Consider the following 14361-nt stretch of genomic DNA (forward strand, 5'->3'; position numbering starts at 1 on the left):
TGAGACTTTAATTTAGTATCCATTATTTTATTTCAAATTGAATGTGTTGAAGCACAGAGCCTGAAGAACAAAAGATGTGAAACTGTCCAAATACTTACTGTCTGGACTGTATGTAGCATTGTAAATGTTCTCACTTGTCTGAATTCAAAGACTCCACTCCGTTTTTCTTTGACCCGTTTGGAAAGCCATTTTCCCACTGTTTTTGCGGACTTGATGTTTAGATGTACAGTACTGTGCAAAAATTTTAGGCACTTAAGATGTTTAGGTTCTTGTCCATTATGCAATACCATCAGGGAGGCGTCTGATTGATCCCAGATGTATTCTGGCCAGAGTCATAAAGAACCATCTTCATTGACAAGATGAACAAGGAGTCCTGCAACAGATGATATGACTCTCATAGAACCCTGATTTCAACATCTGGAGTCAGTCTGGGATTACATGAAGAGACAGAAGCAGCCGACACGCCTAAATCCACAGAGGAACTGTAGCAACTTCTGCAAGACACTTGGAACAACCTGCCAAGTACCTTGAAAAACAAGTCTACTGAGGAGAACTGGTGCTATTTTAAAGGCAAAGCATGGTCACGGCAAATATTTGTTTCCTTTAAGTTTATTCTGTTTTCTGCACTTTGTATGAAGTTAATTTATAAATTAAAACTGTTCATAGCATTATTTTTGAAAGCATCCTCACTTTACTTTTAGTGCCTAAAACTTTTGCACAGTACTGTACATCACAGAAATAATATCTGTGCACATAAATGTCTTTCAGGATGAATGAAGTTCTGTCTTGTCTTATCTCTTATAAGACCCAAACGCACTGAAAGCATCTGACACACACGTTACTACACCTATAGACTGAATCACTGGTAGTTGATTTGAATAGTGGAGATATGTGAAATCAGCAGACTTGTTTATTTCTGTTGTCATTTTCAGCCATAATTGTAACGTGTAAATATACATAGTTAAACACAGTGATCCTGCCTATCTGATGTTTCTGTTGTGCTTATTTTATGTACTGTGTTGCTTTGCTGGCATCTTTGATAAACTAAATCTATCCAACAGTGACATCTCACTGCTGGTCGGACTAACTGGTGGCTGCCTTTGTCATAATGGGAAGCGGCCATACCACTGCTTTACTCACCACTTACTTACCACTGCTTTATACTTATTGATGCTTACTTTCAATTACTTCTACTACTTACTGCTTATATTTACTTCTACTTATTTACATATCTTTGTTTACATCTTTACTTGCTTAAACTGACTTTTTTTTCTCCAAGCCATTAAATTGTATGAACAGCAGGGGTTTTCTACCCCCAGGTTAATGTAAACAAACATTGTGATTGGTTCTATTGATGCTGGCCTCCAGTTTGAGCTCAGTTCAGTTTAAATCTTTAAATCAAGACTGAAAACCTGCCTTTATTCACTTCATTATAGCCTCCCCTAGAACTTAGTCCAGTCCATCACCTTTTAACATCCCTTTAACATTGATGTTTTTAACGTGGTTATTTTATTTTAATTTTTATTATTTTAAAATGTATGTATTCTCTTTAATTGTAAAGTGTATTGGGACCATGCTGCATGGTGATTCTGCACTTTAAATAGAACTGATTGATTGATATTGTGATGAGGGAGCGGTGGTAGCAGAAACAAAGCTGTGAATGATAGAAATAAAACTTTATTTTCTGATTGTTTCACAGCAGTTACGTTCTAAAGCACAAATACATAACCATCAAACAAAGAACAACATCTGTGTTGGTTCTGTGATGTTGGCATTTCAAATCTGATGCTTGTACTGCGCCAGAGGAGCGTCAAATGAGGCGCGTCAATTATCGCTTTCAGTGTGTTTGGGCCTTTGCTTTGAAAGGTGGCGTCCATCGTTTCCGTTTCCGCCATGTTTCTTTGTGTCTGACTTGACGCAGCCGTTGCGTTGACAGCGTATGAAAAGACAGAAAATAAGAGCTGCCAGCAGCCGCGCGAGTATGCCGACACGGAAACACCCAAACCTCCAACAGCACGTAGTCAGACCACAGCTGGAGGAGACGTCGATGTGTTTCTGAGAGGGAGAAATAATGTAAAGTTAAAGCCGGTCGATAATCGTCCTGGATGACAATGAACTGACGGTGCGACTATGGGCTGAAGTTTCCCGATCTAGTACACTGACGAACAGCTGAGATCACTGCCGACAGTGAGGTGGTGTCCTCCGGATTAAACAGACAACGACTCGTCATATGAATTAAAAAAAAACAACCTGGGACGGGTGAGTGGAAGCCGGATAGTAAATACGGTGTGAACCAGGGATGATCAACTTGGTGGAAAGTTGGGAGAGACGGCGCATCAAGCGACGTATTTCTAAAAAGTGATGTTTTTGGAGCACTCAGATAGCCTGCGCCGTCATCCAGCGACGTAAACCCCGTTTTAGCGTATAAATCAGACTTGTATTTATTATGTGCGAGCTGGCCATGGAGGAACAGGAGCAGGAGAGGGAGATCTCGGACGTGGACCCGCAGGATAACACCAGCGTGGCCGGGAACGGAGTCATGCTGGTGGTCAATCACAGCCGCGTCCACGCGCCCCTCAGCGTCGTACTGGCCACCGTCCTCTACTTGGCGGAGTTTATCTCTGCCGCCGTGCTGTGCAGCAGGTACCACAAGACCGACGATAGCATCTGGATGGGCTGCACCATCGCCTTCATGTTGCTGCCCGCCGTCCTCATCCAGCTGGCCCTCACATTCATCCACAGGGACCTGGGTCGGGACCGGCCTCTGGTGCTCTTCCTGCACCTGCTGCTGCTCGGCCCTCTTATTAGGTAGGTGGGTGTGGTGGGTCAGGAGTAACATAAAAACAGGGTTCATGGGTAAAGGGCCATTCGGTACAAAACATGTATATTTTGCATCACTGCTGGTCATTTCCCAGATAATAGTTTTTTAGATATTTAAAGGATAAGTTCACAATTTTTCAAGTCTGTCCTAAAACAACAGTCAGGTGCCAGAATGAACACTGGCACATGTTTTTCTTGCTGTAATTATTCCTGCTGTTCATTCTGGCCATTAATGCGGCGCTCAGACTGAAAACAACACTGGGTTAAAACAGTGCAAAGGGCTGTGGTGATGGGGCGTGTTGTTTACTGAACCTGTGAGACAATGGCTGTGTTTGGAACCGCCTCCTACAATTGATTTAATTTCCAGTATGCCAGGCCAGGCTTAGCCGGTTTCCAGGTTTTAAAAGCGAAAGTAAACAATAGCACAGCCGATGGCAATCTAGCACTACTGGGAAGCATCCCCATATGCTCTAAAGAAAGAGAAGTTATAAATGATTCACAAATGTCAAAAATCGATTTTGTAAACGTTAGTTAATAATTTGATGTTGATGGAACAAGAAAGGCAGAACTCAGCTACGAGGGGAGTGCAGCACCCGGCAAGGTTTGTACATTAACCTTAATCTTAACCCTAACCCTAACCTTAAGCCTAACCGTAACCGCACTCGCGAGACTGCGTCCCTCTCGCCCATCTGATCTAGCATTTATCTTGTGACCGTTCCAGCGCTTTGCATTTTGGGACACAGTAGGTCAGGTTTCAGGCATATTACAGATTTTGCTTTTGTTTGCTGCATACTACATGCTACATTTTGGCCAAATCAGTACGTACTGCTAGTATCGCAGGTGGTTTTGAATGCAGCCAATGAAATACAATCCAAGAAGTCAAATTGGTACTACAGATTAGTGCATTTAAAGGCTTATCAGACACTAAAACTCAGACAGGATTTTACAACTCCATGAAGTTATTACAGCAGCAGACAGCAGAAGCACGGCCTTCACACCATAAAGTAATCCACCAGGACAGTGCACTTGCACGGATGTGATTGGCCAACACAGTTACTTGTCGGATGACGTTGTATTGGGTTGAGGCAAAGGTTGAGCTCAGTTCAACTTTTTTGCCAAATGACCACTGCAGTGTTTTGCCGAGCCCTCTGCGGTGGCATCCCCGCTGCATCAACGCGCTCCTTCTGCATAAAAATGTATTTTAGAAGTTTATTTGAAGCTGATATGAAACTTCAAATTAGTCAAATCAAGTCAATATCTTTCAGTTAGTCTTAGTAGTGCCAACAATCCTTCCACCGCAGCTGAACAGGGAAACACTGTCCATTGAAAACACTGTAACTGTGGAAGATATCCACTTAATTTGACTAACTCCAATGGCTGACGCTTTATATTATCTTCAGATGAACTTTTAAACCATTTTTTGCTCAAAACAAGCACTTGGATGGATCTTCTAATAGTCAGCAAACAAAATTTGTTTCAATTTTCATTTGGCAACCTGACTGTTGTTTTAAGACAGACTTGAAATATTACAAACCTATCCTTTAAATGTGCTTATCCTACTTTTCACACAGCCAATGGTGGAGGTGATTTGTAGTAAATTGTCTAAAACATGCCAAAAAAAACCTCAGTAATTTCATTTAAAATCACTGGAGAAACTAACTGTCCTATTAAATAAAAAGTTAGCATTTTGTAACATCAGTCCCTATAAAAACATTACTCATTTATCTTACTGATTCATTTTTAGTCATCTATCCTTGGTAATGTAAACATGTGATTTGAGCTCACAGTTAATGTGATACAACTGGGATATTTTTGTTGAGACCATAAAAACAAAGTATTTTAAGATCTAACATGATGCTGCAGTAGTTTATCATCACAAAGTGGAGTTGCTGTCCATCATCGTCCTTTTTCCAGTTCATCATAGCAGTCATGAAACCACGTGAATTTGCTAAGATAGACTGTTGCAGTATTATAATAATTCTCATTAAACCATGGAGTAAGTGTTTTTTTTTGCCAGTCATTAACTGCATCACACTCAAGCATAACCAGCGATGACTGGACATAAAATCCACCCACATTATGTACTTAATAAGTGCTGAGTCGAGCTTGAATAAAAAATAAAAACAAAGAGCTTTCACATGAATATTTCTCAGCTTCTTTTAATTTGAAGCCTCTTGGCTGTTCACAACCTCTGGATCAAAGTTGAACCCCTGCAGTCCAGATTCTGAAACCAGCCTGTCAAACGACTCTGCAGAGCTGGCATCCGCCCTAGTAACACATCCTTCACATTTATAGCTTGTATGCCGCTCACTTGTATGACCTCATCTGAGGGTAATGGCACCCAGAGGCCTCGGTGCTGCAGAAGCAGGCAGACGGCTGATCAGGCCTGGCCCGCGCAGAAAGGGATTGTGGATGTTGCCGGAAAGGCTTCCAGAAATAACACGGCATGATTTATTATGGTTGAGCAAAGCTGCGGAAATGCAAATGAAGCAGGTCAGCACATATTTAGTAAAAGCAGCGAATGCAAAATGTCCTGGCTGTAAACATTTTTGAAAGTTTTTTGAAAAGCATTTTAGTTAGAGGTGGTTTTATGTTTAAATACTTCCGGCCTGCACCTCCAGTGTCAGTTGAGCTCGGCTTAGAGACCTGTTTGGCGAACCGTGACTCATGTAGGAAGATGTAGGTGGGGACTTACGCTTGAGTTCCCCTGACATTCAAATCTTCTCATGAATGTCTCTCTCTCTCTCTCTCTCTCTCTCTCTCTGAACTTTGATTTGTAAACAGAGAGCCTTGAGGTGCTGCACAAAATTTACAGTTAAATAAAAGTTGAATGAAGGGTGTGTTCTTTTCTTATAGAGTAAGATATTGAACCTTGTCTTCAGCTCTGTGCAGGTTAGCTGCTGTAGGAAGAAAGCTTTGCAGTAGAGTGCAGCTAAAAGGCATATAAACAACCAGTCCAATCTTTTTAAAAATTGTTGTCAGATATAGAAATAAAGATGTAGATTAAAACAACTACAGAAGGATACAGGTAGAACTTTGTTGTGCCATTTAAAAGAGAGGAAATGAGCTTATCGTCAATGCTGAGCCAACAACAGTTTTGATATGAGTCCTCGTGTGGTGACGTCTATCAAAACAGATAAAACTCTGTCTCTCTTAGTATTCAAGGCTGACATACTTCCTGCTTCACATGTTGTGATAGATGCCATCAGGGCCAACAGCGTAACACATGTAAACAGTTCCCACTATAACTGGATCAAGGTCAGACTGAGGTCTATAATTATTTATTAACACATCGGAGATAAAGTCACACAGGTCATGGAAGTGAGAGATAGTACATACTCAAGTGGAAGTATTGCTTTGGCCTTTAGCTTATGTTACATTGGCTGTGAGGAAACTGCAGAGCAGCAGATGTGATGGTAGATTTATTGATGACAGTCTGGTGTATATTTTATGTTTGGAAGATGAAGACATCAGGGCCTGTATTTATCAAAGAATTACACGTAATAATGCTCCAAAGAGACAGTTTAGGAATGAAAAAATGATTCCCTGAAACTGAAGAATAAGACACCTTACTCCTGCTTACAGTGAAATGTAGGAGTGACACTAATGCCAATCAGAAACAAGGATTCACGCTTGTTGGAAATCAGCTGAAATGGAAACAAAAACAAAACAAAGCTGGAGCAGAAAAGAAACTCTGCTGCTGGTAGATGATGATAGATCATATGATAAAGAGAATTTAGTACATTTACAAGTGTGGTTTGAGCCACTTACAAATGCAAAAAAAGAAAAACCAGTGTAACATCCTATGAAATGCCCTACATCTACACTGATTGAGCTAACATATTCAACATGAACACTGATGTTTGGTACAATAACTCCAAAACTTGCATCTGTCTCTGTACTGCAGCCATCTAGGATCAAGTCTTAACCAACTTAAGAGACTTGTGGAGCATTTTTAAGTCATAAGAAATTTGATAAATAGCTTTTATTGTTTGATAAACATGAGCCCTGGACTTTGACACATTAAAATTAGTTCACTAAGGACACAGTTAACAAAACAAAATATCTAGCTTGTGTCTTGCTCAACACTGTAAACGACTAAAGCCAAAAGCGGTGATATCTTTCAGCTCTGATACTTGTTTATGATCCTGCACACTTCTCCACTTAAGAATGCTTGTCTCATGCCAGTAATTCAAAACAGCCATGACCATGAAACAGCATTTGATATGACAGTGATCGTGTGCTACCGTGCCGGCTGCATATTTATTGTGAGCTTTGTGAATGCCTTTTATCATGAGGCATTCACAAAGGCATTCCCTGAGCTGTAACCACTATAACGTTTGCTTTCAATGCAGCCAGAAAGGCAAATAGGAGGATCGTTATTATAGCACATTTCAATCTGTTCTGCTCTGCGAAGCTTCATTCGGAGCGCTTCTTATTCTATATTGCGCTGCTACAAATAAACTCCCCCACTGCCCCTGCTTTTGCTTAGACGGGAGGTTTCCTGTGTGACTTGGGGATGGTGTAATTGCTGATCCTGTGACCATGCAGTCAAACATTGCACGTCTGTTTGCAAAAGTGGAAACTCGAGTCACAGTTTGCAGAGATAACTGCATATAAATATATATATTTTTAGCTCTTAGTTGTCTATGAAAAGCCTTATCAAAAAGATAACAGGATACAGTCATTATGGGGAGTATATGGAAAGACTCAGGCTATCTGCTGCAGGGTGGGCCTTGTCTTTACTTGTCTCCTTAAGCTCCTTAATTACTGTGTCATTCTGGACCAGTCCCAGCACGCAGAGTTTCTTGTTTTTTTTTTTCTGTTTGTGTTTTACTATCTGCGCACAGTCCGACGCTGAGGCCTGATGGGTAATCCCAGGTGACCAAAACAGGATGATTTTGCTAAAGAGCTGTCGAAAGAATTTCCTGAATGCGCTGCTGAGAGTAGATAAGTGTCGCGGTGAGACAAGAGTTCATTTCAGTGGTGGTTTCCTCTTAGTTCATCGCACTGTACTGCAGCTGCATTCACACAATGAGGGGAACAGACTGCATGTTCAGTTCAGTCCAGTTTTATTTATATGGTGCCAAAGCACGACAGAAGTTATCTCATGTCAACTCATATTCAGGCTGTGAATACAGAGCAGCAGCCCGCGTGTTTCCTCTTATAAATCCATAAGATGCTGCCTTGGAAAGTCAGCATATTGATTTTCTTGGCTAATGCATTCATGAGTCATGCCGGGTTTTTTTCCTCCCTAAGTGAAATTCAGTCTGCCTCTCGGTAGCTTTACAGAATCCTAAGTGCACCTTGGCTCGAGTTCACTACCCTCGTACTGCCTCGGCAGCCAATTGTGCTGCCAGATTTCCAGGAAAAGCATGTCAGTAAATCAGGTTTTTGTGCTTTCTCTATTACTCTGCTGTAGACCTTGTTCACTGTGTCTGAATGACCCTCATCTGCCTGTGGCTATCAGTCTGGGAGTGAATATACTGTGTGTTGAGATAAGAGCCTGCTTGCAAATAACGACAAGATTCCCCCCCTGCCAGCCTCGAATGTTTGGGTCAAACACAGTTCAGGGACCAGTTTGGAAGCTTGGCATGGTGCTGTGTTTGCACTGTGAGTAGAGAGTACAGCAGAGTAAGTAGCAGCTGAAGCAACAGCGAGACTGAAAATACCGGACTGCTGACTCTGGAGTGTGTTAGGTCAGAGCGGCTCGACGGCACATATTTGAACCGCGTTGAAGTCAATACATCTAGGGATTCTTGAGCCGTATGTCCAAAGTTGGACATGCTGGTATTTTGGAGCAAAAAGATAACATTCCTGCACAGTGATGTGAGATTTAGAACTGCAGTGAGACTCCGTAGAGGGCTGGGTTTCTGTCTTGAGCGCAGATGTGCAGCAACGGTCATTTTACTGAAGCATTATTCAGGGATTATAAAAACAGACGTCTCGTTGTTGGCAGGAGAAGCCTTGCATTTCCAGTTTTGGTAGCTTCCTTGTTTGGTCATTATATGTCAGATCAGATAAGGTTACTGCAGCACCAGCTCAGATTTTGTTTAAACCTTGTCTATATCATGAATGGGTCCCAAAACTAAGTCCTGTAAAATATTTCTGTTCAAATCCTATGTTTTCATATTTTTTCAGCCCTTGATATTATTTCATTTTTATAGCCTCAAAAAACGCCTTATCTTGGAAGCCATGTTTTGCATTAATATCCTGACAAGTATTGTTTCTAGCCCCACCAAACTTTGTTGAATGGAAGACAAACATGTACTCTGTGTGCCAAATCCATTAAAAGGCTGTACTGCATGCCATTTTATTTTCATAAGGCCCTAACTTTGTAAAAAAAAAAAGTGCCAAATTCCTAAACGAGCATGATATTGAGGGTACTGCAAACCCATGTTTTTGCACCAATGTGATATCAATCATTATTTTTTCTGCAAATACAATCATTTATTAATTTTGTGCCAATATTTGAGGTCTCTACCACCAGTGAGCATGAAGATATTATGAATAAAACAAGGCATGGTAGCATATTTTGGTCATTTTCAAAGGACCAAATACCTAGTAAGAACATAGAAATGTACATGAAAATTCTTTGATGTACGGTTATTAAGGGTACAAAGTGCCAATGTCCTTCTATTTTTCCTTCATACAAAAATAGACACAGATTTGAGAGATATTTTACCTGTGGCAGAAAAACGTCCATTTCAGGATTAAATTTTTTTGCCTCATTATCTCCATGATTATTGAATTCCTCATAGGAATTATAAGAAATAAAGGATAAATATGTATTCAGTATGTTCATTGGAATAGAGGCCATTTGAGATGGGAATTGTGTCTCCAGTAAGGTCCTGGATATTGAAAATAAGTTAAATATTTTGATAAAAGAGGAATAAGTGGTATCCTAAATGGCCCTTTCAAGCTCCAGTGGGACTATCTATCTTTTCAAGATGTTAATGCCCAAATATGGTTTCCCAGATAAGGCGTTTTTGAGAATGTCAAAGTTAAATAATATCAATATAAGAAACATTATATAGACAAACTGAACAAAGTATGAGACGGTGCTGCAACAACTTTCCTTGATTCTGTCTGATTTGACACAAAATGACCTGTTTTAGCTTCAACATTTGGCTCTGAAATGACTTTAATAACATTTGTGTCATTTAGGCCTTCAAAAGCCAGCCGGGAACCATTTGAATTACTTTTTAAACACATAAATTATTACATTTACATACTTTCCTCGCCGTTGGCAGTTTCCACCTCCTGCTCAGAGCCCTCTTTAGGTTAAATAAACATGTTTGCCTCTTCATGAATGGTGGTAGTTTCCCCCTGTGGCCAAACACAGAGAGCATTTACCTTACAAACGTTAAATAGAGCCACACCCTGAGATTTTCAGTTTATACATTCAGGCCTCAGGAGACTGTTTCCATTCTTCTGACTGCCCTCTGGTGGAGCCACAGCTTTCTGTTATGGTTTGTTTAGCTGTGATTTACAAAGAAACGTCTGTTTATGATGGATCCCTGACATCAGACAACATTTGTAGGATCTTAAAATCAATACTGTTTCCTTGACAAAAACCTAAATATCTCATTTTTAGGTCCTGGACTGAAAAAAACAAGCAATTAAAAACTGCAGATATTTGCCCTGATGAACTATATTCTAATAATACTTTTGGTTTATGTTTTTTCTATTACCCTCACATACATCACATAAATATAAGTCTCAGTCTCATATGTTAAAAAAACAACCACAAGACATCATGATGTCCCATTGCAGTTTATATCAACTTAAACATAACATTGGACTGCCCTCTGTTGGTGTGAAAACATTACTCCATTCTTACTCCCTCTCTTCTTATTTCCTCAGGTGTTTTGAGGCCCTCGTGGTCTACTACAGAGCCGGTAAAAGAGAGGAGCCTTATGTCACCATCTCCAGGAAGATCAGTCTGAAGAAGGGGCAGAAGGGGCCCATGGAGTTGGAAATCGGCCAGTCGGAGCGCACCTTGGCCACTCACAGGAACGCCTTCAAACGCACCGCGGTCATCCAGGCGTTTCTGGGCTCCACCCCTCAGCTGACGCTCCAGCTGTACGCCACCATCCAGGAGAAATACATCTTCCTCCCCACCAGATGTAAGGATGATGGAGGGGTCAGGGTTCACACTGTATGGGTATCTTAACGAATTACAATAGAAGAGATTACTAGAATAGAACTATGATGCTTGTAAAACTCTGTTTAGTCGAGGTGATGATAAAAATCTCTATATTATATACTTTACAAATAAAATTAAATGTCACTCCCAGTTTTCCAGTGTATGTAAATTTAGTTTGGTAAGGGTGGAAGGATTTAAATAACCTCATATAACTCAGTAACTTTTGCTTTGTCTGCATTTCTCTGTACAAGCAGCAAGAAGGTGGTGTACAAAGAGGCCATGTTTGTTTTCTGAGAATAAACAGGAAAAAACATCCACTGAATAAAAGAATAGCTTTGTGATGGGAAGCTGATATTGTACATTCGTCAAAACCTAGTGGGCACAATGTAGGATAGTGAGGCAGAGTGTCTGTGAGAGCCAGACAGTCTGGATGTTTTCTACAAAGTTTGTTTTTTTTTCCTTCTAAACTCACAGAAATTCAGCATCCTTTAGCTCTTTGTTTTTGTTTTCTGGCCTGCAACTTTACTGTCGAGCCTTTCTGAAAAAAACACTGCAAACCTTTATACTACCTGCCCAGCACCAAACAGCAGACAGACAAAATTAGATACTATCTGGTGAGCGCAGTGGAGCGTTTAGCAGCTAAAGAGCAGATATTTCCCTCAGGAGTTGGTAGACTGAAAAACAGACCCATAAGAAGAGTAAAAATTGAACTTAAAGTCATCAGTAGGACACAAACATTACTCTAAGTAAATGTTACTTCTATAATTTTTTAGAGAGAATATGTCAGTGTTGTATTTTCAGCTTGTTTCTGCTGCTCCCAAGTGGCCAAAAACATCAGATAAAGCAGGTTGAATATGCTGCTTTATTGGATTATTATAACTATATGAACCCTCTGCTGCAGTAACGTGTTGCTGCTGATGTTTGTGAAGTTTAACAAGCGACTTGTGTCTGTGTTGGCAGTAACTCTGATGATCATCACCCTGATCTCCATCACATATGGGGCGCTCGTGTGCAGCGTTCTGGCCATCCAGATCAGATACGATGACTACAAGGTGCAGTTGCGCCCAGCTGCCTACTTGTGCATGATCGTGTGGAGAGGGTTGGAGATCGCCACCCGGGTCACTGCTCTGGTCCTCTTCAGCACGGCGCTCACCTACTGGGTGATACTCGTCGGCATGGTTAACCTGCTCTTCTTCTTCTTCCTCCCCTGGGCGGAGTTCTGGGCCAGGAAAGGCTCGCTGACTGAGAATATTGAGAAGAACTTCTCTAAGCTGGGCACGATCGTGGTGCTCTCCATGTTCACGTTGCTCTACGCCTGCATCAACGTCTTCTGCTGGTCGGCGGTGCAGCTGGACCTCTCCCACCGAGAGCTCATCGAACGGAAGCAGCGCTGGACCCGCCTGGCTCTCTACTATGGCGGACGCTTCATCGAGAACTTCCTCCTCATCACACTCTGGTACTTCTTCAAGTCGGACTTCTACGAGTACGTGTGCGCCCCGCTGCTGGGCGTGCAGCTGCTGGTCTGCTACAGCCTGGCCGTACTCTTCATGCTGCTCTTCTACCAATTCTGCCACCCCTGCAGGCGCCTTTTCAAGTATAATGTCCACGACTGCCTGCGCTGTGTCTGCTGTTGTAAAGGGAGGCGTAGGGGAAGAGGGAGGAGACGAGGGGAGCTGCCGCCGTCGTACTCCACCGCTGCCACCATGGTGATGGTGTCAGAGGAGCCGCTGGAGCTGCTGGACCCCCAAAACTCACATCCGCCTGACCTCAACAGCCACCCGCAAGATCGGGAGACAGCTATCATCGATGACATTATGGAGGCCGCCTGAGAGAGAGAGAGAGAGAGAGAGAGAGAGAGAGAGAGAGAGAGAAAGGGGATTTATGGGAAAATCATGAGTCCTCTAATATAGAAATGCATCCTGAGAATAGCGAAGCATGATGGTTCCGGTGCTGCAGGGCTACTGAACGAAGCCTCGGCTGGTTATAACACTGAAACCAGAATGATTTAGTGTTTTTGAGTATTAGAGAACAAACTTTGGCCTTTTCTCTCTGAAGTGCACAAAACTGAAATCATTCACGGTTTGCGAGTGATTTACTCCTGATGTCTGTATTGAGGATGGTTACGTACGCTTAGGGCACCTCGAGGCCCCTGTATACCAAAGAATGCAGCATGCTGAGATATGCAGCGATGCACAAAGGCCGCCTTGAGAGAGCAGCAGCGGGTCAGGTACAGGACTGAGCCAGGTGTGCGGGAAATGTGCCAAGCGTGTCTCAACCCGAAAGAATGACAGGGGGACACCCTGAGCGTACTTCCTCTCAGGGTTTTCACACCTTTGCACACGTTTGCATCTCTGCACTAAATAGAAACACAGCAGGAGGGCGAGAAAAAAAAAAAAAAAGTCAGAAGAAGATTTAATCTTTCTGATTGATCTAAACCTGCTGTGATGAATGCCTTGTGTTGTTCACTGTCCAGTCTGATTGCCTTGATTAAAAAAACAGGTTTTAGATTTGCAAAGATAAAAAAAAATGAAAACAGGTCAAAAGATTCTGTAGAAACAGACTTTTAAAGCCTTAAGGGAAAATCTTGTGTGTGTCCTCTGTAACACAGATCTAATTCAGAATTTAACTTGCATTTGATGTTGCATTAACAAGACTGGTACTGAATGAGCTTCTACTTTATTGAAGTGCTTTCACAGTTTGCGTGTTTGTTTGTTTTTTTAATGTGTTGTCTTGTTTGTTGTTGTTTCAGTGCCTTTACTACTACTGTATTACTTGAAACCTAAATAAAATAATCTGATGTCTACACATTCAGTCTTAACTTTCTTTTTTTATATATACATAAAAATGAAATACTTTAAGAAATGTTTATGGCCATATATATGTATATATATATATATAATTTTCCTATAAATCTAACTGCACCCTTTCCTAGAGTAGTAAAATTTCCTGTAGGGGAGAACAGCTAAAACAGAGCCAGTGGGTAAAATGAGCCACCCCCTTTATCTAGGTAACCATAAACAAACGTAAACATGTGACCACAAGTTAAGGAAGTATAGTTCACATTACTCAATCCATATTGGCCTCAAGCACATGGAGAGAGTGTTCAGCAATACAGAGCCAAAAAAAAAGATTTTTGTCATGCCAAGTGAATTCATCATGTTATGTAAGTTATCAGTCTTGTATCTTAATCAAAAAAGATACGTTTTGGACATTGTTACATGTTAATTTAAGTCAGTGTAAACTACAAAACAAGGTCATAAACTCAGCATAACTGTGGATCTGAGCCACTGTGTGAAACAGTTGTCAAAATGGAGGTTGTGGGGTAAAATGTACCAGAGATGTTGGGGCAAGTTGAGTCAATGGCTCAATTTACCCCCCAAATTATTTTCTGA

The 14361-nt window shown here is 41.4% G+C and overlaps 1 protein-coding gene across 1 annotated transcript; it reads left to right on the forward strand.

Annotated features, from left to right (window-relative positions):
- The first annotated feature begins 1862 nt into the window (after positions 1-1862).
- On the forward strand, positions 1863-13424 carry xkrx (XK related X-linked). The gene is made up of 3 exons (XM_044362984.1): positions 1863-2808; positions 10687-10949; positions 11930-13424. The coding sequence occupies exons 1-3, from the start codon at positions 2447-2449 to the stop codon at positions 12796-12798; spliced, it is 1494 nt and encodes a 497-aa protein (XP_044218919.1). The 5' UTR covers positions 1863-2446; the 3' UTR covers positions 12799-13424.
- The last annotated feature ends 937 nt before the right edge of the window (positions 13425-14361 follow it).

Source organism: Thunnus albacares, chromosome 10 (genome assembly GCF_914725855.1).
Source record: "Thunnus albacares chromosome 10, fThuAlb1.1, whole genome shotgun sequence".
Lineage (NCBI taxonomy): Eukaryota > Metazoa > Chordata > Actinopteri > Scombriformes > Scombridae > Thunnus > Thunnus albacares.

Bases quoted from the DNA above. Each gene is read 5' to 3' on its own strand.
- xkrx (XM_044362984.1), top strand. From the start codon at position 2,447: ATGTGCGAGCTGGCCATGGAGGAACAGGAGCAGGAGAGGGAGATCTCG. The intron at 2,809-10,686 runs GTAGGTGGGTGT...TTATTTCCTCAG, and splicing joins CTGCTCGGCCCTCTTATTAG to GTGTTTTGAGGCCCTCGTGG. The intron at 10,950-11,929 runs GTAAGGATGATG...CTGTGTTGGCAG, and splicing joins CATCTTCCTCCCCACCAGAT to TAACTCTGATGATCATCACC.